Source organism: Aphelocoma coerulescens, chromosome 1, assembly GCF_041296385.1.
Source record: "Aphelocoma coerulescens isolate FSJ_1873_10779 chromosome 1, UR_Acoe_1.0, whole genome shotgun sequence".
Lineage (NCBI taxonomy): Eukaryota > Metazoa > Chordata > Aves > Passeriformes > Corvidae > Aphelocoma > Aphelocoma coerulescens.
This window is the reverse complement of record NC_091013.1, coordinates 95,316,042-95,343,154: the sequence shown is the minus strand read 5'-3', so window position 1 is coordinate 95,343,154 and position 27,113 is coordinate 95,316,042. Positions and strand designations below refer to the sequence as shown.

Here is a 27,113-nt window from a genome sequence, read left to right as displayed (position 1 = left end):
TCTTATAAATGAAAGAACTGCTTCAGATTCAGGACAAAATGCATTTTTTTCAGTCAGTAGTCAAGGTGGCAGATAGCTAACAAGTTTTCTTATCAAACTGTATGTGTTACACAGACTAACCTCGTGGAAATTTTTATTTCAGTAGCAGTATCCTCTACTCCCTCAGCTCTTTAATTACATAATTTGCTGACTAGTTTTTTGTCTTTTTCTTGGTTTTTTACATGGTTTGATTACTTTAAGTCTCTGAAAGAGGTTGATGTATTTGTTTTGCATCTCCTCCCACTCATTGTAAAGGTGAGTGATATATGTGGTCTGCAAGGAAGTGAAGGAGTGCCAGCAACTGCTTCAGAAGGCAAAAATCCTATCTGGAAGTTATTCTAAAAAGAGCAGATAAAGAGTTTTAGTTTTTAATTTTGTAGGGGTTTTGATGCTTTCCTTTCTTTATTTTGGACTGTATGTGTTGATACACAGCAGACACAAACGTGAAATTTGTGCTATCAGTCATGAATGCCAATAACATGGCATTCTAACATTTGTTCTCTGTGGTGCTTGGGTTCAGCACTGCAGAACCATTAAATGCTGGAAACACAGGCCTCTTTAGCTTATTAATTTAATTTTGTGAAAAGAGCATGTGTTTCTGCCTCTGATTTACTCTGAAGTATAGCTATAAATTAAAATTAAGCTGCACAGAAAATGAATTTTTGTAGTATGTAACCTTACCTTTTGTCATATTCTCGGTAGATTTCCCAGTTACTCAGACAAATTAGCAAGGTTCTACTGTAATACAAAATCTGTTGCAAGAAAATACAGTAGGATTTTTTTTCTTTTCATCCTGAGACTTTTGGTTAAGCCTCAGAGGCTCAAATGTATGTTTTCCTGCACTTTAAAAAGCATACTCAAGCTTGTTGTCTTTTTATCATCCTCTTGACCTAACATTTTTTCTTTCCAGACTTAATTACCTGTTTAGACAATGCAAGTCACTTTTCCGAACCAGAATTCAAGTAAGACTGATTTTTACCTGTTTCCTTCTCAGTCTCTTTATTGAAGTAATTTTAGTGTTTCTACTTGGCTTTGTTACTTATATCTGATGCAGCTTGAAAATTGGCCATCCAGAGAACCTGAGACACAAACTAATTAGGGTTAGAGCTGAAGAATTTTGACATTTGCACTCCTCCTTCCTCTTCCTGTCTCTCCCATTTGTGTTATATACATGCAGTATACAGTAGAACCTCGTTAATTTGCACTAACACATAGGAGCTCATATCTCATTTCCATAGAAAGAATATTGCTTTTGTAAACATATTACAGCAGGTACACAACTTAATTACTGAAACTCACATTACAGTTACCTAAGGAGCACTAAATAATGGAATGTGTTAGAAATTGCAAACCCATTTCACAGTTTGATGCTCATTAATGAGGTTCTGTGGAGACACAGAATGCTGTACATTCTGATGTGGGAAATGTGTCATTTCCCTGTTTTCTCCTTCTCCATTTCCATCTAAAGCAAAGACAGTGTTTAAAGCTACAGACTGTTGTGGAGTATCTAAGCTTACTTTTTGGAGAATTTAAGCCATGGCATCATGAAACATTTCAAAGTGCAACCTTTGCATTTCTCCTTCATTTTCTTAGGTTCCAAAATAGGGCTGTAACTGTAGGTTCTGGCCTTAACATGTGACAAAGTCTCTGAATCCCACTGTTTTCATGGAACCTACAATGTTGCTTCAGCTGTTGCTGAACTGTGGTGAAAATGTTAATGAGTTTACTCCACTTTACTTTTAGCTCTTGAAGATGTAATAATTTTCATGTGTGCAGTATGAAATGGCCCTGGAACATGAACACAGGCTTGCTCCAGAGGTGCTGGTGTCTTGCCTCTTGCTTTTCATGAGCTAGTGGTAATTTGGCCAGATTTTTATTATTAAAGCATTGCCAAAAGCTGTTACAAAATAACATTACTTTTCAGATGTTTTATTTAAGGATGCAAAACAAATAGATATGCAGGTCTCTAGTTCATAAAATAAAATTCATTAATATTGTTACTTATATGACTTTGAATTTACAGGAGCCATGTGGTATTTATATTATCAAATGCCAGCTTTATTAATTCATTATATTGAGATTGGGACTGTACTTTCAGCTGAAACTTAAAACATTTTCAAAGGTCTGTTCTGCTGTTGTGTACTTGTGAGTATTTTTGGTCTGGTTTGATAGGCCTTCCATTAGAAGGTATCATTACATAGTGATATATGAATAGCAGAGTGTTGTAAATCCGAAACACAGTAACTGTTCTGTAACAGTAGGAGACTTGTAGGTGCACGCATATCCTGACTTGATATTTTGTTCTCTTTCAGTAAGTATTGTCCAGCTGGATGTGTGATTCCTTTTGCTGGTATTTCAGGCACTATTCCTCATGGATACAGAGATGTAAGTAAAAACACCACGGGCTCAAGGGAGTTTTGGTAAAACGCGTGGTGGATAATACAAGTCAGTTTTAGTTGTTGGCATTAGTTGTGCTTCCTGTACGCTGGGATTTGTACCTCCTGAAAGTGAATAATATGGTACTCATTTTTGAGCACTGGTGCTAAATGACAGGTGCTTCAGATGGTAACATCTCCAAGGAGTGGTGTAGTGGAGTCTTAAATATTTTTGTAAGGCCTGCAGACAAGGGTGGATCAATCAAAAGGTTAGGTGTTTTTTATACTTCCTGTTTTGTTTTTGTTGGTTTTCTCAGGTTGGAAAAGGGAGATTTATAAAGAAAGAACCAGTTCTTTCAATGATGTCCTCTTGTTTTTGACACTGTAATGCCTCTCTCAGCAGTGTCTCAGTGGCTATCTTAATTTTTGTTACACTTGAGAGATGAAATACTGTTTATGCTCAGCAGCTATAAAATAATTTGCACAACAAAGTTAATACTGTAACAGTAGTTCTATAAATTGGTAATGAGCATCTTTAATAATGTACTATTTACTTAAAACACTGCAAAATCCTATACAGTATTTTTCTAATGTAAGCCTTCGCAGGTCAATTAATGAGCTTGCCAGAGGATGGGAGGATGTTCACTTTGTTTATTTTTAAGTGATTATAATTTTGCTAGCACTCTACTAAAAATTACATGAAATCTCTGCTTTTTGTCTTAAAATACTCTTTTGATAAGCCCTTAGATCAAGCACAGAGGAAAGACAATGTAAAAATGTTAGTAATCAAAGATTTTAGTATTAAATATGAACTTGAAATGTGCCTGTTTGGTTTTCTTTCCCAAATATTTGTAAATCCAAGGCTACTTGCCTCACTTACTTGCTTAAACAATCACCTCCAGGTAAAAATGTCACCACAGTGTAACTGTTGTATGTCCTGGTCCACAGGGAGTCCTCACTAAATGGCTGCAAGGTAATTTTTGTAGCTAGTAACAAGATGAAATTGATTCTCTGCCTCACAAATTTGCAGCATCTGTGGGAGTTCTGCTTGTTGGGAGTTCTTTTTGCCAAAATCTGGAATAATTGTTTTCTATGGAGGAGAAGGAAACTTAAGGAAATAAATGCCCTGTGACTTTCTTTTTGTATACTTTATCACTCAGAAAAGGCAGAGAATTTCCCAGAAGTCAGGCTGTATGGAAAGAAATGAAATTGTCCAGCACTTTTTAGACCAAGTTTCAGGTACAGGTTTCTCATGCATCTCTTTCAAATGTACAGGAACTGGTTGCTGCTTTAAAAAATACCCAAAATTTTGACTCTTTCCTGTGTGACCCTAATGTCCACAGTCCTTGAGGGCTCGGAGCTCTCATTGCTGACATCTGGTGAGCGGGGAGGTGAGAGCTGCATCTCCTGCAGAATCCCGTACTCTTGCTTGAATGGAAAGAGGATTCCAGACCTGCTGGATGTGAGCTTACTCTGTGCAAGCCTGAAGGACTTGGTGTCATGAGTCCCACTCACTGTGGCACAGGCAGCCTGCAAGCCAGGGAAGTGTCACTGTGGCATGTGTTAGATTCTGTCATCCAGGGAGAGAAGGCAAGAACATGATACTCTGCAAAAACATTTTTTATCACTGATCTTCATTCCCTTTTATAACATAGGTAATTGACTTGTTTAGGATGAGTTGTATGCATGTATTACCATGGCTTTATATGGATCAGAGTACTGGATGGTTAAACCATGTTTAACCCCAATTTAAGATAAAAAATACAACCCCTCGGCAAAAAGCTACAAAATCTGCAGTGCATCACCCCTTAATTTTGAGAAAATAAACAAACATACTTTCAATGTGCTTTCTATTAAAAGGTTGTCTATGTATTTACATCTTCAACTTCTGTTGTCTAACATGATTTGTTACAGGCTGAGCCTGGCTGTCTGGCTTTTTCAGACCGATTCACCTTGGTGTTGGTTTGAGGTTATTTGATTACAACAGTTACATTCCAAATACATCTGGGCAAGAACACAGTGAAATGTAGCGCCTTCTTTTTATGTTTTTTATAAATTCAATATTAAATAAAGGTGAATGGTTTCTAAATAACCTAGGTAACAGTTAACTAAGAGTCTTTTAATGTAATAGTAACAAAGACTGTAATTGGACAGTGTAACATTTACAATATATGTTGTAGTGTTTAATTTATTTACTTAGTAGTATTAAATTTTTCTTTTCCTCCCTTCTTCAAGTCATCATCACTTTGTATGGCTGGTGTTCACGCAGGCGTCGTGTCAAATACTCTGGGTGGTCAAATTAATGTTGTAATCAGCAAGGGCATTCCGTACTATGAAGGTTCCTTGGCTAACAATGTCACCTCAGAAGTGTAAGTGTCCTTTCTATGATTTCCTTATCTTTAGCACCTTAGAGGTAGTGTCTCACTGAGGGATTAATTTCAGCTAGTGCAGCTCCGTGTTCCCTGAACAGGTTCTCTTCGCTAAGCTTCTCACACTTTTGCTGTGGTGTAATTGTTTTACCAAATATCTTTAATATCTAGACCAGAAATTATCATTTTCCTAATTCTGCAAGGAGTTTTTACCATCTTGGCCATAAATTCCTCCTGGTCTGTGGAAAAACAGTAATTTAATGGCAGCTTTTCAGTTGCAGGGGAAGAGTGTAGCTTGTCATTTTATTTTACGTCCCACGAATGAAAGCAGTCACAGGAGATTGATTTGTGTTATTGTGATTAGCTTAATTTGAAAGGAAAGCATTTTAACTGAAGTCTTGCACTTTGCTGGGTAGATGTTTGTTTAAAAGTCTTTAACCCAGTATCTCTGGACTAGATTTCAGTTGAGAAGGTGTTTGTACTGAAAGCGCTGCAACTTGCTGGCAGGATGTTAAGTGCTTGTTCAGGAATATGTGCATAGGTTTCAGTGGCCAGCAGTCAGACAAGAAAAATAAATTGAAGACAGTTTGTTTCAGTTTTCCTCACTGGGTACTGCAAAACATCATCTTTTGTTCTCTGCAGGGGACCCTTATCTACAAGTCTCTTCACCTTTAAGACGAGTGGTAAGCATTATCAAACATATTGCATGTTATAGCTTTCATACAAACTTTGTGAATAGAAATAAATGTGCAGGCATTTGATTTCTTAATTTTTGTTCTCATTTGTGAGACTTTTTTTTTAGTGCATTCCTCAATAATGTATATTTTTTAATTGTTTTACTAGCTCAATTTGATGATTCATCATCACCCCATTTATAGGTACAGTGATGTTTAAAGTAAGCCTTGCTTATCTGCAGGAAGAGATTCTTTCAGGTTTCGTTCTCTGTTGTAGTCTATAAAAGTGCCTTGACTCTCACACTTAAAACACACTGCTAAAGCAGAGCTGGGCACTTGAGAGTTGCTCTCTATTTGTAAAAACTGTGTGTTCTAGTTTTCTTCCAGGTTTACTTCTTACTTTCCTGGTTGTCTATTTAGAAAGCTGGAAGAAATCTCAAAATGATTCCTCACTTTTGTCCACCCTCTTTTGGCTTCTTTATCTCCCATTTTTGTGCAACTGGATGCTATGTGATAAATGACTCTCTCTCTTGCTCTGGAAGGGCATCTTGGGCCTTGCTCTAAGTTGTGTCCTTTCTTGGCTGCTATATTTTGTTTTGTCCATGTGTACCAGGTGGATGATTGGTGTAACAAGTGTTGACCCTTTTTGAAGCTTTACTGCTTTGCATGTTTTTCTTTCTGTCTTACCTGGTTTTCAAATAAATTGGCTGTAGTTTTCTAAGTGGAAGGTGGTTTTCCTGTAAGTCACTCTAAATGCCATCTCTGAGTGGATGTTGGAAACACTGTGAAGACAGTGGCCTTTCCTTAGTCTCTTTAACTGTTTTAATAACAATGTAAAAACCATAAACCATCATGTCTGCTTTTCACAAAGATAAAGTTAAAAAAGGAAAGAGGGGGAGTCATGCACCTACTCTTCAAAAGTAAACAAATGCTTTTCCTAATACATAAATAAAAGGGACAGTGAATGGGGATATAAAGAGAGGAATTGGATGGGCAGGAGTGTTTGGTGATGGAAATGTATAAACAAGCAAAAATTAGAAAATACAATGCACATAATATTAAAATTATTTCTCTCCCAGACCTCTGCAAGAGCTGAAAGAAAGAATTACATATCTGGTGTCCTTATGCATAAAGAATGTTAAACACAGTGATCCCAGGCAGGGTTTGCTGGGTTCTTTTGTCTTTCAGAATATGATCTGACTGTGTGTATGAAAGTAATTAAATGGCCTGGAAATTGGAAGAGATAGGACAAAATGCTGATCTGGACTCTGAATTTCAGTGACGTGAGAAATTATTGAATAAGCTAGAGACGAGATGCAGGGAAGGAAAGGAGAAGGGAAACTAGGCTGGGTTGTTCCACAGGCCTGACTGAAGGCAAAGATTGCTCTCTGCTGATACTTCTGGGGACTATGCATGTGAGAGGGGAAAACTGTTGGTATTACAGGACAAGAAATTGAGCCCTGAATTTAGGAGATGTTCTTTAGCCACCAGCAGAATTCAGTGTGGGAAGAAACTAGTAAGAATGATGACCAGAAAAATGTAACTAATTTCAAAGACGTATTTGAGCTCAAGGCCAGGATTATGACATGACTTCCTACATGCTTTGGTTTTTTTCAAATTAACACTGTGATCCTGGGGTTGTTCTAAAAACCCAGGAAATTATATAGACACAAAAAAGGAACAAATGAACCAGTAGTCTGTTTCCCATTCCTGCATGAACCATAGATACTTTTAAACCATGAAAGGTCCCCAGTGCTTCTCGTCGAGTGCTCTGTGTGACTGTGGTGAGGGAGAGAATATCCACATTGCTCTTGGAACAGGCATAAATCATGGCATTCTCATGACTAGTTTGGTTCTAGTATCCCTGTTAGAAAGCAAAAGACAGTGTGTTTTGTTGGTATTGTTGTTACGGAATACATTTAGACAGCAGTTTAATATTTGCATGTAAAATCTTTTTCTATTGTTCAGGTTGCTATGGGACACTGGGGATGGAATCTGGGGTGATTCCTGATTCCCACATCACATCATCATCTATTCTTGAGTGGCCTAACCAAACAGGACAAGTAAACATTTGGAAACCTGAAAATGCCAGACTAAAAAGGATTGGACCTCCTTGGGCTGCTTTTATCAATGATGAACATCAGTGGTTGCAGATTGACTTGAATAAAGAAAAGAAAATAACAGGTGAGTGAATCTGATGTGGCTTCTCAGCAGCTTTCTAAAAGTTTGCTTACAGACATCCTTTTTTCCAGTTCTGGGCCTTAGATAAAGCTCGGGTGGCACTGAATTTGGTTCCATGTCCTAGGTATACACTGAGGAACCTGGAGCTGAAGAGGTGTAGTTTCATAGCAGAAGACATCTCTTCCATCAGAATTTGTTGAAGTGTTTCCTGTGGTTTTACTGGATCCTTGGTACTTCCCTTTTCCTCCTTACTGTCTCCTTGAAGGTGCAGATGGAAATCCAGTCAGCTCAGCCCACTGGTACCTCTGATGCAGGTGTACTGATTTGTGTTCCTAGGCTTTCCCTACTGCCCGTCAAGGCCGCAGTGAATCCGACAGCAGGGGTAGGAGCAGTTCCAGTGCAGCGTGAGGAAGCAGCAGACACAGGAAGGCTGCTGGCAGCCTTGCCTTCACCTCCTTGCCTCAAATGGGGCTGGGCCCCAAGCTGGGGACTGCAGCCCCCTCAGCAGTCTCTGCTGGGCCTTTCCAGAGAAAACAGGCCACACAGTGTGGGCTTAGGCAGGTTAGGCCGTGCTCCTTCACAGAGGGGGTGATTTTAGCAGCTGCGTTGATTTGGAGACGGCTGGAGGTGCTGTTTCCCAGGCTGCTCTGGATGGTTTGTTTTCTGTACTGGGAGTTGAGCAGCCAGCTCATGGTTACCAATTCCTGTTGACTGCAGTGTTGCCCATTCCAAGTAGTGAAGCACTGGTTGGCTTTTTGGGTTTAATCTTCATAAGGTGTTGGCATTTTGGGTTTAATTTCCAGGGTAGCTGTGCAGCTGTTTTATCTTCAGTGCCAATGTTAGTGTTTTCTGGTTTCATTGTTCAGAGGCGATTTGCTGTTGTTAATGGGCATGTTTGTCATCTGATGTGAATCAAAAATAAATTGGATTTAGGTGGAGGGCTTCATAGGGTCCAGGGCTTAAAGGCTATTGTGAAGCATGTTCCACTGATCAGTTTGGGTTTGTCTTTCCAAAATGCCTGAGCTGGTCTCTGTAACCTCAGCTGCACACCCTGATATCAGCAGCATGGCTTCCTGCCATTAAGCAACTTTGGTTTACCAGTGGCCTTTGTTATTAGCTCCCTGGGGACTCTTTGGATTTTGCATTACTCCTCTAATTCCTGTGCTAATAAGCTTTTCCAAAACAGCTTTCCTGTGTGAGTTGTGCTGCAGCATCAGCTGCAGTTCTTTGAGTGGTGCCTTTAGGTTGGCAGTACAAGAAGAGCTGTGTCAGCAGCAGGGGTCAGGAGTGGGCTGTGGTCAAATGAACGGGCTGTTTCCATCAAGAAATGGGGGGAAAAGGGCTTAGCAAGGTTATATCATGAAAATTAAAACACAGAGTAAGTAAAATGATTACTAAGTTTCAGTTACTGTGGAAGTTTCAGACGCTGGTACTTTGGGTAAAACTTCTTGAAATTAACTGGACCTGTGAAAGACTCTCAGATGTGCAGCTCTGGATTCAAAAACTGATCTGTTAATTTTTACAAAATGGTACCAGTTTTTGGTCTTAACTGGGCGCTTCAATTTTCACAGGTATTATAACTACTGGATCAACTTTAGCAGAGCACTACTATTATGTCTCAGCCTACAGAATTTTATACAGTGATGATGCACAGAAGTGGACAGTGTACAGAGAACCTGGCATGGATAAAGATAAGGTAAAAATACCACATGCCTTCTAGGTATGTTCTATAGAGATTTCACAATTGTAAATACAACTCATTTTGGTATGGTGAAGAATCATTCAATAACTCTCCTTTTCAGTGTTATTTTGAATCATAAACAGCAGATAAGCAGGCGAAAATATGACAGTATGCAAATATGTGAGGATTTGGACAGTTCTAAAGCTCAGATATTATTTCTATTACTATTTGGGGTGGGAATATTCTGTACAAGAAACTTCTGTTGCCAGTGGTAGTCTGCGTGGTACCGCATCACTTCAAGAATAACTGTATTTCTTTTAAAATAGGCTATATGTTTTAAAATTAAGCTTTACTTTCTTATCCTCTTGTGGTTACAGAATAAATGTTAGGGGTTGTATAATTTTTCATGTTTTATGTTTCTGTCAATCTCAATTTTTAACCAAATGTTGTTAAGTTTCTTATATAAGAGAGTAGCCTTTGCAGAGGGTGTATGTTCAGACTGCAAATGTTTTGCCACACAGAAAAAGTCCCTAATGTTAGCAGCAAGATAATCTTATTTCCCTTAAAGCTCTGCAGTATTTAATAGACAGTAAAAATGAGAAAATCCGTGTCTTTCCAGTGGTTCAGATCAGATTTTCTTAAAAGAAATGACAGGATTCCTGGTAATGTGACTGCAGCTAGATTTTCCTTCTTCTTGTTTTTAAAATCCTTGGTTTTATTTTACCTTAGTTCTGTAGGCCTGTGGTACTACATACATGTAACTGTAACTACTAGCCTGGTAGTTTTTTAGAAACAGGCTTTAAGAATGGTCACTCTTTGGCTGTCCTTGGTCATCTTCTCTTTACTCTGGGTTAAGAATGTTTCAAGGTAGGATGTAGCATCCTGTTGATGAAGTAAAAGGCTGAAGTTTGTTAAATTAAGAGATTTTTGAACACTGAACATGATTGCACAGTAGGAAGCCCTTGAAAGAGAGGAGGAGAATTTACAGGTGGGTCTGAGCCTACCTGTGAACTAGAGTGACTGTTGGTGTGAAATATTCAAGGAAAAATCCAGCATATTTTGCTAGTTTTGAGTGCCCTCTTCTGGCCATAAAATAAGATCTCAGTTAGCAAGCTGCCTGGATTTAGGCTTCAGTGTTAGTTTGATAATTTTCTTAAAAAATCTTTGCAGCTCTTGCCTTGAATTTGAATGTTTTGTTCCTCTTGCATGCTCATGAAATGAAACAAATTGTGGAGCCTGAAATTGCAGGCAACAGATCTTTCTTTGCACTTTGTGTGTCATTAAGGGACAGGGCATGAAGAATCAGAGGTACCCAGAAGTGGCAGCTGTATTTAAATAACAGAAAAAATGGTTCAGTTTGGTTCAAAATAGCAGATTTTCTCTCCATCTGCCATCACCTCACTTGAAACAAATGTACTTTTGGATGCATCTGTTTGCAGGCTTCTCCCTTTGAGCACAGCAGACCAACTGGGAGGTGCTATTCCCTGTTTTTTTGAAACATGTTTGAAATTCCTAACATTTTTCAAGAGAATAGAAGCTTTTCCAAGATTTTCCTGTAGTCCTTTTTGCAAATACCTTTTATAGGTTCGGCAGTACTCAAGAAAAACTTTTCTTAACTTTTCATATATGAAAAAAAGTAAAATGTTTGAATTGGGGAAAAAAGACAAATCAAGAGTTGCAGGTTGGAAAAGCTTTGTCTAACAGCACAGAGGGAAATTGAAAGAAAAAGAATATGAAAGTGATTTCTCATGAAAAAGTTTGTACTCCATTGATCTCATAAGCAAATTATTTTTTAATGCAAAAATTAGGGTAACAAAAAATATGGAGGTGCAGGTAAAGTTAGGTTACTTCTGTAACACCAGACATGAAAAGCTTGACTGATAAAAGCCTGGACTAAAGATCTTTACTGCTAATCTTTCTTGAAGGTAAGAGTCATCATTGATTCTTTTTGCCCTTGCTGTTATATGCTCAGAAACCTCAGCCTCAGAAACCTGACATGAGATTTAACTTTCAGAGTTGGGCATCTGTATCTCTAATCTGTAACTTCTGCATGTGTTGCTTGGGCAGCCAGATGTGCCTTCTTTTGGTAATGGGCTCTGGCAGGGACAGGACAAGCAAGGATGCAGTACAGCATTTCAGGGTGGGTGCATCCCCACAGGAAGTCACCTCTGTAGTTTGCTTCTCCCTCGCATCCTTACCAAAACAAATAATTATTTGGTGAGATCTGTAGCTACAAGCCTGTCATTAACAAAAAAAAAAAAAAAAAAAAAAAAGTAGTAAGGGAAAAGTGGCTGTAAATTGAAACCCAGTCTGCTGTGGACACATGAAATACAACTACTTGGTGTTACTCATTAATTTCCAAAATAACATCATAGGCTTGCCCCTGCATTTACTTTGTCTTCATTTGTTGCCACTAAGTATATTTAAGAACAGTAAGCTTAAATTCAGGGCAGGGACTTCTTTTAAATGGATAGTTTCCTGGAATAATTTTTCAGACCTCTAGGGATGTTCTAGTCATTTTGTTCAAATACCTTAAACTCAGGAGTGCAATACAGAAATCTCTTCTCTTGTGTATCAAGGTTGAAACAGCAGTGATTTGCATTGATCAGAAATGTGCTAAAAGCTCTTGGCTGCTCCATGTTATGCAGACACATCAGCTGTTACACAATGCAGGCTTGTCCCTAAGAATGGCAGGGTGCTTTATTGGTTACCAAGTGGTGTGAGTGAGCAGAAAATTCCTTGTAATAATGACTTTTTCCTGGCAAGTTCCATAATTCTGTTCTGCACTGTGTCCACTGTGATTTGCAGTATCTGTATCAAAAATGCCTTCAAAAGAAAGAACTCATTTACTGTCACCTTAGTGGGGCAGCAGCACCACAGAGTTGCATGGGCAGGGCCAAAGCCCCACTGCTGTGCACGAACATGGAGGGACAGCTCACTTCCTACCAAAAGGGATGGTGCCAAACCAGTCCTCCTAAAGGAGAGGGAGGGTTGGAGTACTGGGCCAAGCTGCTGTATTGTTTTAAGCAGCTTGGGGGTGAAAACCCCATGGTTGGCTGTAAATTTGTCAGTGTGCTTCCATTGCATCTTGCAGGGACTCTGCTCACTGCTTTTAAACTTCAACCAGACTCATTCTGTATTGTCACATTTTGATGAGTTCTTTGTGTGCAAGCATGGCAGTGAAGGACCAGCTTGAGCTCATCCTTCACGCAGCCGGTGCCCTTCTCTTGCAGAACCTCATGGCTCAGGATGAGACTGAGAAGAGCTTTCACATTCTGAGCCCGAATTCTTTTGTTGTGGCTCAGCACTTAGAGGCAGCAGCCAGGAGAGGACAGTGTGGTTACACACTTGAGGGCGCCTCCCAATGCTTTCTAATGAATACCGTCCTCAGACAGACAGTGCTGAACTGCTGGGCTGTGTGAGGGCACCGCTCAATTCCTGCTTGCACAGTGTCACAGCTCCTTGCTATCCATGTATGCTTGAAAAGTTAAGAGCAAAATACCAAGAAAGGACCCAAGTTGGAATGACTCAGTGCCATAAACATGTGAGATGTGTAACAGCAGGCACTGCCTGGGGAGCATCAGTAGGATACTACATGGTACCTTTACTCTGAACTATGTAGCTGTGTGCATGCATGTGCACACACCTTTCTTTATTTTATTTAGTTGTAAATTTAATGGAGTCAAGGGAATGGACAAGTGCAGGCAGCAGCACTGTTCTGGGGTGAATTGGATCCTTCACTGCTTATTCTTTAAATAAAACATCAAAATTGGTAGTAGTTGCTTAATTGCTATTGTGTTTGTAGAACATAATGTTTCTCTCTTTTTTTCACCTTCTTTTCTAGATATTCCAAGGGAATACTGAATTGTACCAGGAAGTTCGCAATAATTTCATTCCGCCTATTATTGCACGTTTTTTTAGGATTAACCCCGTAAAATGGCACCAGAAAATTGCAATGAAAGTAGAATTGCTAGGATGTCAATTTAGTATAGGTAAGACAACTGAAAGCTTTCAATTGTGCAAGATAAGAAATTAAACTTTTAAGGTTGTAAGTGAAATTATTAAGGTTAAAAGTTTTATTGTGGGTATATTTTCAATGAGATTGAAGTACTTTTTGGCTGCATAATCATTCTGTAACTGGTACGTCTGAGTTTATCCAAAAGTTACTACACTTAACCAGGAAAATACTGAATTTTGGTGTACACAAGGTAATTACAAAATAAGTATGTTGAAAGACGCCAATCACTTGCTTTCCGTGTCATTGATTCATGGTGGGGGGGTTCCTCATTACGTAATGTGAACAAAAGCTTATAGCAAACTGTTCCAGCTGTCTTCTCCTAAAAAGGAGATATGGAAAACTAGCACTTCAAAGAACTTACCTTATAAATTCTTTTCTTCTGAAGGTCGTGCTCCTAAACTCACCTTGCCACCACCACCTCAGAACAAGAACGATGAGAAGAATGCTGACTTCATGGATGACTCCATTCATTCAGTGAAGACTTCACTGCAGACAGATAAAACAACTTTCACTCCTGAAATAAAAAACACTACAGTGACTCCAAGTGTAACCAAAGGTATCCACAGTTAAACAGAAGAAGTGTTTGGAACTCCTGATAGTGCTTTGGCATATATTAAGTGTGCTTTCTGAATTGAAATTTTCTCAAAACTTCACATACTACAGCAGATCATCAATATTTGATTTCTAATGCTTACCAGTTATTAAATACAAATATGATAAAAGATGTACAGTTGCATACTGCATGCAGAAACGAAACCAATCTGCCAAGTAATATATAAATATATATATTATATATATATATGTAAATATAAAATAGTTCCATCTTCCAGAACTTGTTCAAACTGAGTTCAGCTTTTAATCACTGAACGAATTTTGTCAGAAGAAGTTGCAACTTGGACTTCCCTTCTGAATTAATCAGGTGTAACTGCTTTATTTAATAATTTCTTAGAATAAAACACCTTTGACGTAGAAAATATTTTCTGGAGCAGTCTTGTTGACATGAAATTTGAAAAATGTCACCTGGTGTAGTCATTTCATTTATTGAAGAAAACAGTCAGAAAAGGGAGCAAAGTCACTGCAGATGGAGATGTGGGCACTGCTGAAGTGTCCTTTGGATGGCAGGGGACAGGATCACACACAGACCCAGCACAGGCTGATTGGGATTAACTGGTAAGGTACTGTGGAATTTACTTCTTAAAGTAGGTTCAAACTTAAGTGGTAGCACTAAGGGATCTTCTGCATAAATAACAGAATACATTGTTGTAATGGAAAAACCATATATTAAAACAAACTGGTTGATTATGATGAAAAACCCTTCAAAACCACAGCTGTGCATGCATGTAGAAGAGCCAGATGTTAATTGAAGTCTGCACTGTGGGAGCATCCAGCAGAGTAGCTTAGCTGGGGGATCTGGTGTGATAGACACTAAAAGTGAAAACTCTGTGCTTTACCCAAGTAATTTTCAAATCAAAACCTGATTCATGAGAAGCTCTTTCTGTCTGACACCACTCAATTTAATGGCTTTCAGATGTGGCATTGGCAGCAGTTCTGGTTCCAGTGCTGGTGATGGTCTTCACTACTCTGATTCTTGTCTTAGTTTGTGCGTGGCATTGGAGAAACCGGTAAATGAATAGATGGATGAAAGTGCTTTAAATGAATGTTAGCCTGGTGTGTGGGAATGAAATACTGCATGTATTTATTGCTGTGGGAACTCTGTGGTCTGCATTTGTAGAAAGAATTGCATTCTGAGAAAATAATCTCTTGAATAGCAAGGACAAAACAGCTTTTTGTAACTTTTCATTAGAAGTGCTTTGACTAAAATCTGGTTTCTCTGGTAGCAGCAGACTGGTGAAGGCAAGCCAGGTTACTGGTGCTTATACATTAAATTTGAGGACCAGTTACAGCCAAGGTGGTAGTTGGTCAGCATTAATTAATGCATCTTTTGATAAGCAGACTAGCTAAAATAACCCTTTTTTCCTTTTTTATTCTTTCACAGCAAGAAAAAAACTGAGGGCACATATGATCTACCTTACTGGGATCGTGCAGGTAACAAAATGGTTTTATGAAACCACTGACTCAGCTTGTTTTGTTCGATGTGTATTTCAGATTGCACTAACACATTTTCCACTAGCAGAAGCTTCTCTAATGCTAACTGAGGGAGGCATAGCAAACACTGAATGTCTTTTCTGGACAAACTTCACTCCTTCTTTCTCTGATTTCTTTTTTTTTTTTTTCAGAAATAGTAAATGTCGTGACTCCTGTTAGAGCTGACAGCTTCATGGGTTTTTTTTAGTGAACAAAGTATAGAACCTCTTAATTATACAACACGAGAGGAAAAAAATGTATAAGGAATATCTTTATACATTCCATAACCATTTCTTTGCTACTTTTTTTGTCCTGGAAAAAAATCTTTCATCTTGGTGTATAAATTCTGTCAAAATTTGTCTTCATTGCCCTAGTAAGCATGTGGGATTTAGGTATATCTTCCATCATATTGTCTTGGGCTTCACAAACTCAGGGTGGGACAATTGCACCAAGGAGCCTTTTGCAGTGGTCCTGAAACCACCTGTGCCCCAGTGCAAAGGGCAGCTGCAGCGGTTGGGTTGGTGCTGCTGCATGACTGTGCTTCACTTCTCACTTGCATATCTGTGTGTCTGCCTACTGGCAATCTTCAGTGTGTCTTACCCTTTAGACAAGGAACCTTTTCATGCCCTCACTTTGATTTGTTACGTGTCTGTTTCTGAAAAGTCACAGCTTTGTTGTCTTAAGGTATTAATCCAAATAGTGATAATTGAATTATTTACCTGCTTCAACAAAATAACAAGCTGTGCTGAAAAATATTTTAGTAGCTTCAAACACAGTATATACACAATCTTGGGTGGTTTGTTTGTTGTTTTTTTTAACCCATGTGAAGGATGGTGGAAAGGAATGAAGCAGTTTATCCCAACCAAATCAGCAGAACATGAAGAAACTCCTGTACGCTACAGCAGCAGTGAAATCAGTCACCTAAGACCAAGAGAAGTCCCAACAATGTTGCAAACAGAGTCTGCAGGTACTTTGTGGGCCATGTTTATTTATATATATATGTGACATGGCAAAAAATGTCAGGAATCTGGCTACATTTAGTTATTCTCTGGTTTTTGGGGGGGAACAGAGGAGAAATGAGTAGTTCTGTGGGTAAGCATATCTCTTAAAATGCAGGCTTTTTCAGGTCTGTTCTCTCATTCAGTGTGCTGTAGATAGACACTTGCCCAAGTTAATGCAGTTCTTAACTTGTTTTTAAACCTCATAAAGGGTTAAAGTATTATTTTGATTATATTTTCATGCACTGTATAATAATTTGATCACAATATTTTTATGCACAGATCCGAAATGTGGCACCTGATTCTCTACCCTCACTATAAGGGTTAAATCATACTTCTGATCTGGAAAAGGAGGATTTATGGATAGTGGCACATGCCCTTTCCCTGGTGACCCGGGCAGGAGAGGAGTATGACTGACTGTGCCTTTGGTTCTGTGCTTACCTGCTGATGGCAGAATTGGGCAGATGTGCAGGAGTTACAGCTTCATGGCAGGCAGAATTACTTTTCTCCTTGTGGCTGCTTGTCTGTTTTTACCCAGCTAAAAAAGTTAGGCTTTTCACTTCCAGCTTTTGTAACTCAGGTTATCTGTTGAGCTAAAACACCTCAGCTGACTACATGCATGTCCCCTCAAAGGACAAACCCCCCAGCCCAAGGACCACTTTTCATCCAGACACAGGCAGAATAATTTTATTTGAATCTAATTTAAAAAGAAGAACATTTCAATAAGCTTTATTTTCAGGCAGATTTGCAGCATGGGAAATTACAGCTCACCTGGGAAGAAGTATAAATCAGAGAAGTGAGAATGTTTTGGCTTTACCTGTTGAGTGGAAAGGAGTCCTTTTCCAAAGTGATTGGCACTGGTGGACAGAGATGGACTACTGGTTTGATGTGGGATAATGATCTCTGTGAGACTACTGGCAGGTTGTCTGTAAAACAATCCATTAACCATGTTTATATTTTGTTTTGTTGGGGCTGGCAACACAGAATATGCTCAGCCCCTGGTAGGGGGAATTGTGGGCACACTTCACCAGAGATCAACCTTCAAACCAGAGGAAGGAAAAGAAGCCAGTTACGCTGACTTGGACCCTTACAATTCCCCCATCCAAGAAGTTTACCATGCCTATGCCGAGCCACTGCCTGTCACTGGACCTGAGTATGCCACTCCAATCATCATGGACATGTCCAGCCATCCCAGCACACCTCTTGGTGCTTCTTCCATTTCCACCTTCAAAGCTGCAGGGAATCAAGCTCCTCCACTGGTTGGAACGTGCAATAAGCTGTTATCCAGGACAGACAGTGCATCCTCAGCACAGGCACTGTACGATATACCAAAGGGGCAGCTGGGGCCAGGCAGTGCCGACCAACTCGTGTACCAGGTGCCGCAGAGCGTGGCCCATCCCGGCGGGAGTAAGGATGAACAAAGTTAGCTCACGAGTAAGGTAGAATGATGGCTTGTTTCTAAAAGCCAGTTCCATAAAGCTCACAGTTGGATTCTTTTAATTCCATTGTTTCGATAGTGTTAGTCTTAAATAATACTATGTTGATCCAAAAGATGTGGTGTGGGAGGTCTGGGAAAACAGTAATTCTGCCTTTCCTCAAGCTGTCTGTACAATTAACAGCTTGTCTCCTGCAGAACCGTGGACTTTTTTATTACTACTGTACAATTGTCTGTCTGACATGAGAGAAGAACTCTTCATGATTAGCTTCAGTAATTCATAGATGTGAATGATAAATTGGGAGAAACAGTTGGAGTACAAAAGCCAGTCATTTCTTCCTAATGGTACTATTTGTTCGGGAAAAAACCCCCACCCCAAAGCCCTTAATTTCTGTGCAAGCACTACAGCTTCTAAAATTCCTCTTTCCTTATAAAATGTCTGCACAACTTTGGACTTAACAAGCTAAAAATCCCTTTAGCTTCATGGCCTAAAATAGTTTTGATTCTGAATTGTATTATTTCAGTTTTTGTTAACAGAATGGGGAATTGTCAGCTGTGTGTTCCTCAGAAGGTTCCTGCCTTCTTGGTTAGCCTTCCAAAACTACAAGCTGCTGTGTGTACAATCTCTTTTCTGCCTCTTCTCCTTAAGGCACTCAGTCTTGTTCTTTCCTAGGGGACCCAGGAGGCACAGAGCGGCACAAGCAAACTACCTGGCAATTGCTTTTACATTTTTCCTGTGCTGTGAGGGCCACTTGAATAGCATCTGCCTCCAAGTCAGACTTCCCTGATGCTCAGTGCAAGAAGCATCCAGGTCTCGGAGGTGACTTGAATTGAGAAAGGCCCTGCCCTTCCCCAGAGTGTCCATTATTCTGTGTTCAGGTGTGAGTTTATACAAAGAAAGATCTGTACATACTTTTGTGAGTGCTTAGGGAAGCACACAAATAGTCTAATGGTGCACATTTTGTGTTAGACATGTATTTAGCACATATGGTACGTTTTAGCACAACTGACAAAATTTAGCCTTAGGGCTTTTTTAATGATTGTTCTTATTAGAAGCATGAAAGACTCCAAAACCTTTGCAAAAGAACCAGTACTTTTCCAAAGAGTGTCCATTTCAAATGTATTTATTGGAATTTGTGTCTTTTGAATGTTCCAGTGTTCTGTACTATGAAAACATTGCAGTCAGTCATTAATTGGGGTAATGTAGACTCATTTTAGCTAGCTAATCACAAAATGAAAACAATATGAATGTCATATTTGCCATTTTTTATCTTGTTAGAAAAAAAAGCACAGCTTTCTTACCTAAGTAGGAGGAAAAAACCCCACTATCAAAATGCTGTATTTTTATTCTAACAGCACTGTTGGAAGGATGCTGAATTAATTCGTACATGTGAGACCCCCTCCCTACACAGTAGCCCAGTTTTATGGACTGCAGGAGTTAATGTTTGTTTTTGTGATGTAATTCAAAGCCTTGTTTACTGCCCAGGTCCTTAAACACTGTGGAGAACATCTAAATGGAAATTGCAGTGTTGTTCAAGGGGCTGCCACCATGCCTTAATACCAGTACAGTATCCTCACTTAGCACTTGAAAATCTGTTTGCAGAGGGGCTGTATATAAACTCTCAAAAATTACTTGTGGCCTGTTCAGCATCTAAAATGTGTTACATAGAATCATAGAATGGCTGGGGTTGGAATGGGCCTTAAAGATCATCTAGTTCCAACCCCCTGCCATGGGCAGGAACACCTTCCACTAGATCAGGTTGCTCAGAGCTCCACTGAACCCAGCTTTAAACACTTCCAGGGATGGGGTGTCCGTACGTTCTTTGTGCAACCTGTTCCAGTGTCTCACCACCCTCACAGTAAAGAATTTCTTCCTTATATCTCACCTAAACTTCTCCTCTTTCAGTCTGTACCAATTTACCCCTTGTCCTGTCACTGCAGTTCCTGACAAAGAGTCCCTCTCTGACTTCCCTGCAGGCCCCTTCAGATACTGGGAGGGTGTAGTGAGGTTTCCCCAACCTTCTCAGCCTGTCTCCATCGGGGAGGGGCTCCAGTCCCCTTACCAACCTCACGGCCTCCTCTGGACTCGCTCCAACAGTTCCGTGTCCTTCTTACATTGTGGGCACCAGAGCTGGATGCAGCACTGCAGGTGGGGTCTCACCAGAGCAGAGGAGAATCCTCCCCCTCACCCTGCTGGCCGTGCCCCTTTTGATGCAGCCCAGGATTCCACTGGCTTTCTGGGCTGTGAGAGCACACTGCTGGCTCATTCTGAGTTTTTCATCAACCAACACGCCCCAGTCCTTCTCTGCAGGGCTGCTCTCAATCACTTCTCTGCCCCGCCTGTACATGTGCCTGGGATTGCCCTGATCCAGGTGTAGGACAATACCTTGTTCCAACTCCATGAGGTGCCAGCTCTCAGGCCTGTCCAGGTCCCTCTGGATGGCATCCCTTCCCTCCAGCATCTTGACTGCTTGACTACTGGCTGAGGGTGTGCTTAGTCCCACTGTCCATGTCACCAACAAAGATGCTGAAAATACTCTGTGCTACCTTAAAGCCCAATTCTACAATTCCTGATCATTCTCTCTCATTCATTGAGAATGACATTTTTTAATTACTTATTTTAGAGTTGGGTGTCTTAAGCCTAAATGTGAATGTAAGGAAGGATGGTAAATAAGACCCATTTGTGAACAGCAAATTCCTGCCTATAATTGTACTTTTGATGTTACTGCAGCTTTTTCTGCCTGAAAAAAATAGTCTGCAATCTTTGTAGTTTTGCTTAAACAGGTGAGTAAGTGTTCTTAGCTATCAGCAGCAAGTATAACTGAAATTACCTGAGCTGATTCTATTTGAAAGGGGTGGGAAGTTGTTGGTTTCTATTGAGATGTGACAATACGATTACAGCCAAGTTAAGAATCCTCTCCATTCTCAACCTGCACCAGTTTAGGCTTAGAAAAATTACCATAAAAACAAATGGATGTGTTGAAGTTAGTGTAAACACACCTGGATTTAATTTTTACTTCAGACCAGGAATGGTAGAACTGTGGATAGCTGGAAGCTAAGGTGGTGTAAGAATTAAACAGTTTGTCTACAGTGGGTTATTTTTTAAGAAAACATAATGCAACTTCATCATCTGTGGAGCATGAGCTGTTAAAGAAATAGATGTTTTTAAAATTTAAGCCCCTTTTCTGAAGGAATTTGGTCCCAGGCTTTGTTCCTGCCTCAGACTTTGAACATGTTATGTGCTAGGGCTAAGCTACATTTGAATATGTAACAGTTGGGTTTAATTGCATGACACACTAAGACTAGAATTTGCCTGTGTACAGTAAAGCAAAGGTACATTTCATGGGTCTCTCTTATATGTGAAGACATGTATATAATATGTATTTCACTCTTGTTTGGCTTGAGTATTCTCCCAGAATGTATGTTCTTACCTCAGCATGTACTGTAGTTGCTCAGTATTTGTATATGTTGCTAGGACTTAGACTGTATAAATAGTGAGGGGGTTTTATATGTTAAGAAGTATTTTAAATAAACTGTACATACTTATTACTCAATATGTTTGCAGTTAACACCTACCTTTTATCTAATTCATTTATCTAATTCATTTCAGTCTGGAAATGCTGGGGTTATCTGTGAGTTACACAGGGTCAGGCTCTGTCTCAGGAGCTTCCTGGCAGGAGGTGGGCTGGTCCCTGTCCCCAGTCAGCACAGCACCTCTGCACTGCTGGAGAGGCTGCTGGTTCAGCCTTCAACGAGACCATGGCTATTTCCAGTTACCAAGTAAAGCTGATGCTGCTTGTGCTTTTTCCCCTTCATATGAATTCCAGCACTGCAGTGCCTCATATAAAGAATGCAGTCACAATTACTCTTTTTTTATGAGTAAAGGCGGTGTGAGTTCACAGTGTCTCACTGCAAGCTGGAAGAAGCTGCTGTTGCTCTACCAGGCACTTAAATCTCTCTTAAAACATCAAAGAATGCACATAATTAAAGCTGGTGATGCTGACCTGCAGGGAGATGAAGACTAAGGAATTCTACTGCACATGATAGTCCAGTGTCAGTCAGCCTTATGAGTTGTCTGTTCCTTAGGTAAGAATTTAAAACAAGTGTTGGTGATCCACTGCATACCAGTTGAATCCTCCTTCATAAATGCAACAGTTTAAAAACACTCTCTAGTGATGAATTGCTTTGTTGGTACAAGCAGAGAGGGGTGCAAGGAAGCTGTTTTCCCATGGGAACACTATTATACTTCAGAGTGTGGGGTTTTTTTTAAATGACTAGTTATGAAACTTCACATTTTTTCAGGATCTTGGATGCAGAACGTCTCAGAGCCAGCAGACTGACACTGAACAGTTCCAAGGAGCTGTATATACAATTTTATGTTGTTTCAACCATTTTTTTCTCCTTTCATTTTGCATGGTAAGATATATCTGACAAATTCACTGTTCTCAGGTTCTGCAATTCAAACACAAATATTTTCAGATCTTCATTCACTCAGTAAAAAAACCCCTTACCTGGCATTCCTTTTTGTGCGTCTTCAGACTTCACCTCAGATGGTTTTCATGTCTCCTAACCATGAAACTGCATAGAGAACAAAACAGAAATTTAACATTAAAAAAGGTATTTGTCCTTAACTGATCCTTTATCTACAAACACATGCACAAGGAATGTATATACAATATTTGCTTACAAGTATACAGTAAATATAACTACATATAGTTAGTTAGATGCCATATGTGGTTCCAATTGAAGACAGCATTAGTAAGTTTTGAAAAATGAAACCAAACTGTTATTCTCACTTAATTTGAGGAAAAACAGCATATGAAGTCCTATTTTTTCTATACAACCAATTAAACAAAAATACCACTGTCTTAATCAGCTTTTCTCTAATACAGCTGCACTGAAGTTTATTTCCTTATAGCACTGACAATTCCATGGAAACAAGGGGATTTTGTTACCAGCTATTTGGAGGTTGGTTAGCAAAGTAAGACTGTGACTGTATAATCTAAATATGCAATGACAAATGCTTAAAAAACCCTACTGAGTCAAAAGTTGCCCGAATTCTGAATGTGGGTTATTGCAGCTTAAAAAAGAAAAAATTTTTGCTTTCATATCAAGTAAGTGAGGTATTCTTCAGCTCAGAACATAATTATTTATACAAAAAAGGACTTCATATTACGTATTATGACAAAAAAATACTGTACAATCTGTTTACTAACATAACTTTTCAGAAAAAAATTGTATTCAGAAGACCTCAAAAATAAGCACACCACAGACTTCCTACTCTTCCTACTAGAGTAGGAAAGTGCTAATGCTTGGAAAAATGTCAGGATCAATCCAGCATTTTCCTCACAGGCACTTAATTGATCAGTGAGGATCACCCATGTTATATGTGAACCAAGTTGGAAGCATAATTTTTTTATGCTTAAACAAAACCCCTCCAAATTTCCTTGATTCTGTTCTAGTAAAAAATGTACCTCTTTCACAGGCAGCCAGGTTAGTGCAGTGATGTAAATCTCAGCCTAGAAGAGGGGAGATGTGGAAAGTGGTTGGGATGCAGCTGTCACATCCTCTTGTCTTGTATTTGTCTTTTACTTTTTCCTGTCTTGTGGAGGCACTGGGAGGCAGCACCATGCCTGATGGAACCACTTCAGGATGTTCAGATGTTACATGTGACTTGGGAGCCTGTGGGTTTACTTTCACAGCAGCCTTTCATGCACAGAAGGAAAATTAATTAACAAACACCAGTGGTTTATGTCCAAAAAGGAGACAAGAGGAGTCCTGTAACTTTTTTGAATAAAGGGAGAGGCCGTGGGCATTTCCCATGGGGTCTCTGGAATTGTTGGGGGATGCAACTCCCTTTTTATCCTAATTCCTGGCCGCAACACCCTCTTCCTTTGCCCATTGGCTGAGGTACTCAGAAGGTACAGACTTCTTCAATCATCTATTCTATGCCCCCCTCTAATAGGCACCCCCCTTTTTGTTATATAAAAGAAAAAAACCTATTAACTCTTTGTTCCTTTTCCCTAGGTTCAGCAATTTAACATGGCCTTGGCTGAGCACCAGTCTGTGTTGATTAGTAACATCTTCCAGAACTGAGAGTTTTCGTGTTACTGCCCTGTCTCTAAGCTCCTAGCCCTATCCACAAGCAGATTCACACAGTCTGTTTATAAAGACACATTCATCTTACTCCTTTTAACTGTGTGCCAGCCAAAGCAGGGTATGCTAGACCACATGGGGCTGCTTAACGAGGTGTCTATATTCAGCACACAAGAGATGTTACCCAGGAACTGTTATTCCTTTTTCACCCTTTCCTCTTGCTACCCTCAGGCTCTACGCTGGGCACCAAAATCAGTCTTAGTTTGAAAGACAGGTGTCTGCCAAGGAAGGCAGGAACCTCCCTTGGAATGCAAAATATGACCCCCTTCCCAGTGAATTATTATAACTTTGAAATTAAGGGGCTGTCTGACAAAGATATGGGAAAAGAAATAACAGTTCTTTACTAGTATGCATACGGACAACACGGCAAACAAGCGCCAACAAACAGAACCAGAACCCCGTGCCAGCCTCTCGCAGCTGTCGGGCCCTTTCCGCTTGGGTGCGGTTCCGGCCACAGCCGGCAGGGGCGCTGGTGGCTCCCGGCCAGGCGGGTGCCGTGGTTCCCCCGGGGCTGCTGCCAGCTCAGCCGCGGCTCCTTCACGTGGTAACGGCGGGCGGGCTGGGTGGCGAAATGGGCTGTGGCAGGAGCCTCGGAGCAGCGGCGGGGACAGCAGGGGCTGGCTCACGCCGGGGGTAGCGGAAACTCCGCGGTCATACCAGGAGCCGCGGGGTGAGCCTGCCCGGCAGGCAGTGCGTGTGGGTTAAAGTGTGGCGAAAAAACGGGTGTAGTGGCAGAAAAACAGCGGGGCTGAGCAGGGAATCGCTCCCCTGCGTAGCTCACCTGTCCTGGCTGGTCCCTGGGTCTGGGCTGTGCAGAGGCAAGTGGGGGGCAACCCAGCATGCACTGGCTCCGGGCTCCCAAACAGCAGAGAAGCAAGCCAGTAAGCCCAGTCACAGTGCCAAAGGAAAAGAAATGGGCAAAAACCACAAAGCAACAAAGTCCCCGATGAGAGACACCACACTGTGTGGCCAGCCAAATCGCCCACTGTCATTTGATGCTGGCCCAATGCCAGGCACCCACAAGAGTCGCTCACTCACCCTCCCCTGTCACAGCTGGCTAGATGAGAGAAAGAAATACTAACAAAGGGTTCATGGGCTGAGATAAGGACCAGCAGAAAAACACTCCAAGGGCAAAACAGGCTTACCTTAAAGTTGCCAAGTAAATTTATTACTAACAGAATCAGAAGAGGATAATGAGAAGTAAAACAAGCCCTTAAAACACCTTTTTTCCCCCCCAGCCCCTCCCTCCTTCCCACCAACAGCACAGGGAGACAGGGTGATATGCAGAAAAGACTCCACTACTGGAATAAGAAGTAGGTATGTGTCGCATGGGGGACAGTTCCTCCAAAGTCATGCTGCATTCAGCTTGGTATATATCGGGTTACAAGGTCCATATTCATTAGGTTTCCCAACATGCCTATACATATTCATTACCTAGCCCCGCCTCATATTACAATGAGCCCAAATGTCACTTACACCTGCGTTGTGCTTGCGCAGTGTCGTCTGGTGGTCGTGGGCAGGGGTCTCCGGGATGAAGTAAGGGTCTTCCTCAGATGAAGTAAAGCGTCTTCCTCGCTACGAATTTTTCACCTTGATTCCCTGCACATGCTCTTTTATGTCCCTGGCCCAAGTCCAAACTTCAAGGCTGGTTTAACTTAGTTTTAGGTTTGAAAACAGAATCTTTGGTCCAGATTCCTTCCCTTTGTCAATAGTCTTATATCTTCTCATCCTGCTTTGGTAGACATAATAAGTGTTGAGCAAGCTGTATGCATTGTAACAAACACCTTCTTAGCAAATCATTTAACCTCTGCTTCCCCCTTCTCCCCCTGATTCAAGGGCATGGGGGTTTTGGTCAGTTTATCACCTGAGATTTTTTCCCACTGCTCGGAGAGAGGAGTCCTTCCCTTGTGAGACCGTGGGGTCCTTCCAACAGAAGACAGTTCTCCATGAACTTCTCCAGCATGGTCCACTCTCACAAGCAGCAGTCCTGCCACACTTGCTGCACTGTGAATTCCCCCATGGGCACACAGCCCTCCCAAAACTGCTGTGACCAGTCGCTCTTCCCCGGGGTGCAGTCCTCCAAGGACAGGCTGCTCCAGCCTGGAAGCAGGGGCCCCTCTCTCCACCGGGTGTCCCACTGGATCACAGCCTCCTCCAGGCATCCACCCACTCTGGCATGGGCACCTCCCTCAGGGGCTGTGGGTGGATCTCTGCATCCCCCATGGATCCCCATGGGCTGCAGGGGCACAGCTGCCTCACCATGGTCCTCACCACGGCCTGCAGAGGAACCTTGGCTCCAATACCTGTAGCACCTCCTCCCCCTCCTTCTCCACTGACCTTGGTGCGGCCATGTTGTTTTCCTTCACATGTTCTCACCTCCTCCTCTTCTCTGACTAGAAGAAAAATTGTGTGCACTTTGTTTGGATTTTCTTCTTAAATATGTTATCACTGAGGTGCTCCCAACCTCTCTCATTGGCCCAGTTTTGGCCAGCAGCATGTCCATCTTCAGAGCCATCAGGGATTGGTTCTGCCAGACATGAATAAAGCTTCCAGCAGCTTCTCACAGAAGCCACTTCTGTGGCCCCCCCACTACCAAAAACCAGCCCGTGCAAAACCAGTACACCTGCCCAGAAGGAAGAAGCTGTGGCTGCTCCCCTCCCAACTCTCACAGGAAATCCCAGTCTGGCTCTCACCTATCACAACAGTCCTGGAGCCAGGGGGCAGCAGTGACCACCCTGGACACAACACAAACAAAAATGGTATGGGATTAAAAAAACATTCTCAAGACACCACAGAAGGAACAAATCCTTATCCACCAGAAACAGAATGGCTTCCTAATCTCCAGGTTCCTTCTCAACGCAGGTACCTTCCCTCATCTCAGTTCTCCCTGACATTTTATTCCCATATCTTGTGCAAATAAATGCTCCAGAAAGTTTCACAGGCCATTTCTAAAACCTCCTGCCTTCAGTGCACTTAACAGAGCTACCAGGTCCTCACTTGTAAACAACCTCATGGAAGAATTTTTGGTGAAAAGGTGTAAGATCACAGCAATGCATCCAGCTCAGAAACTCATTCCCAGGGCTTCTCAGAGTGCTCTGTAGG

General features: G+C 41.0%; 1 protein-coding gene across 2 annotated transcripts in view; it reads left to right on the top strand.

The window, feature by feature from the left end:
- Positions 1-21,411, top strand: part of DCBLD2 (discoidin, CUB and LCCL domain containing 2) — a 42,282-nt gene extending 20,871 nt beyond the window's left edge. For both annotated transcript variants that reach the window (XM_069019446.1, XM_069019434.1), the window contains 12 exons: positions 950-1,001; positions 2,352-2,424; positions 4,650-4,783; positions 5,426-5,466; positions 7,426-7,641; positions 9,210-9,334; positions 13,164-13,311; positions 13,723-13,893; positions 14,866-14,959; positions 15,334-15,383; positions 16,252-16,389; positions 17,405-21,411. In XM_069019446.1, coding sequence (XP_068875547.1) covers positions 950-1,001; positions 2,352-2,424; positions 4,650-4,783; positions 5,426-5,466; positions 7,426-7,641; positions 9,210-9,334; positions 13,164-13,311; positions 13,723-13,893; positions 14,866-14,959; positions 15,334-15,383; positions 16,252-16,389; positions 17,405-17,847 — 1,685 coding nt within the window. In that variant the 3' untranslated portion in view covers positions 17,848-21,411. The remainder of the gene's footprint in view (positions 1-949; positions 1,002-2,351; positions 2,425-4,649; positions 4,784-5,425; positions 5,467-7,425; positions 7,642-9,209; positions 9,335-13,163; positions 13,312-13,722; positions 13,894-14,865; positions 14,960-15,333; positions 15,384-16,251; positions 16,390-17,404) is intronic.
- The last annotated feature ends 5,702 nt before the right edge of the window (positions 21,412-27,113 follow it).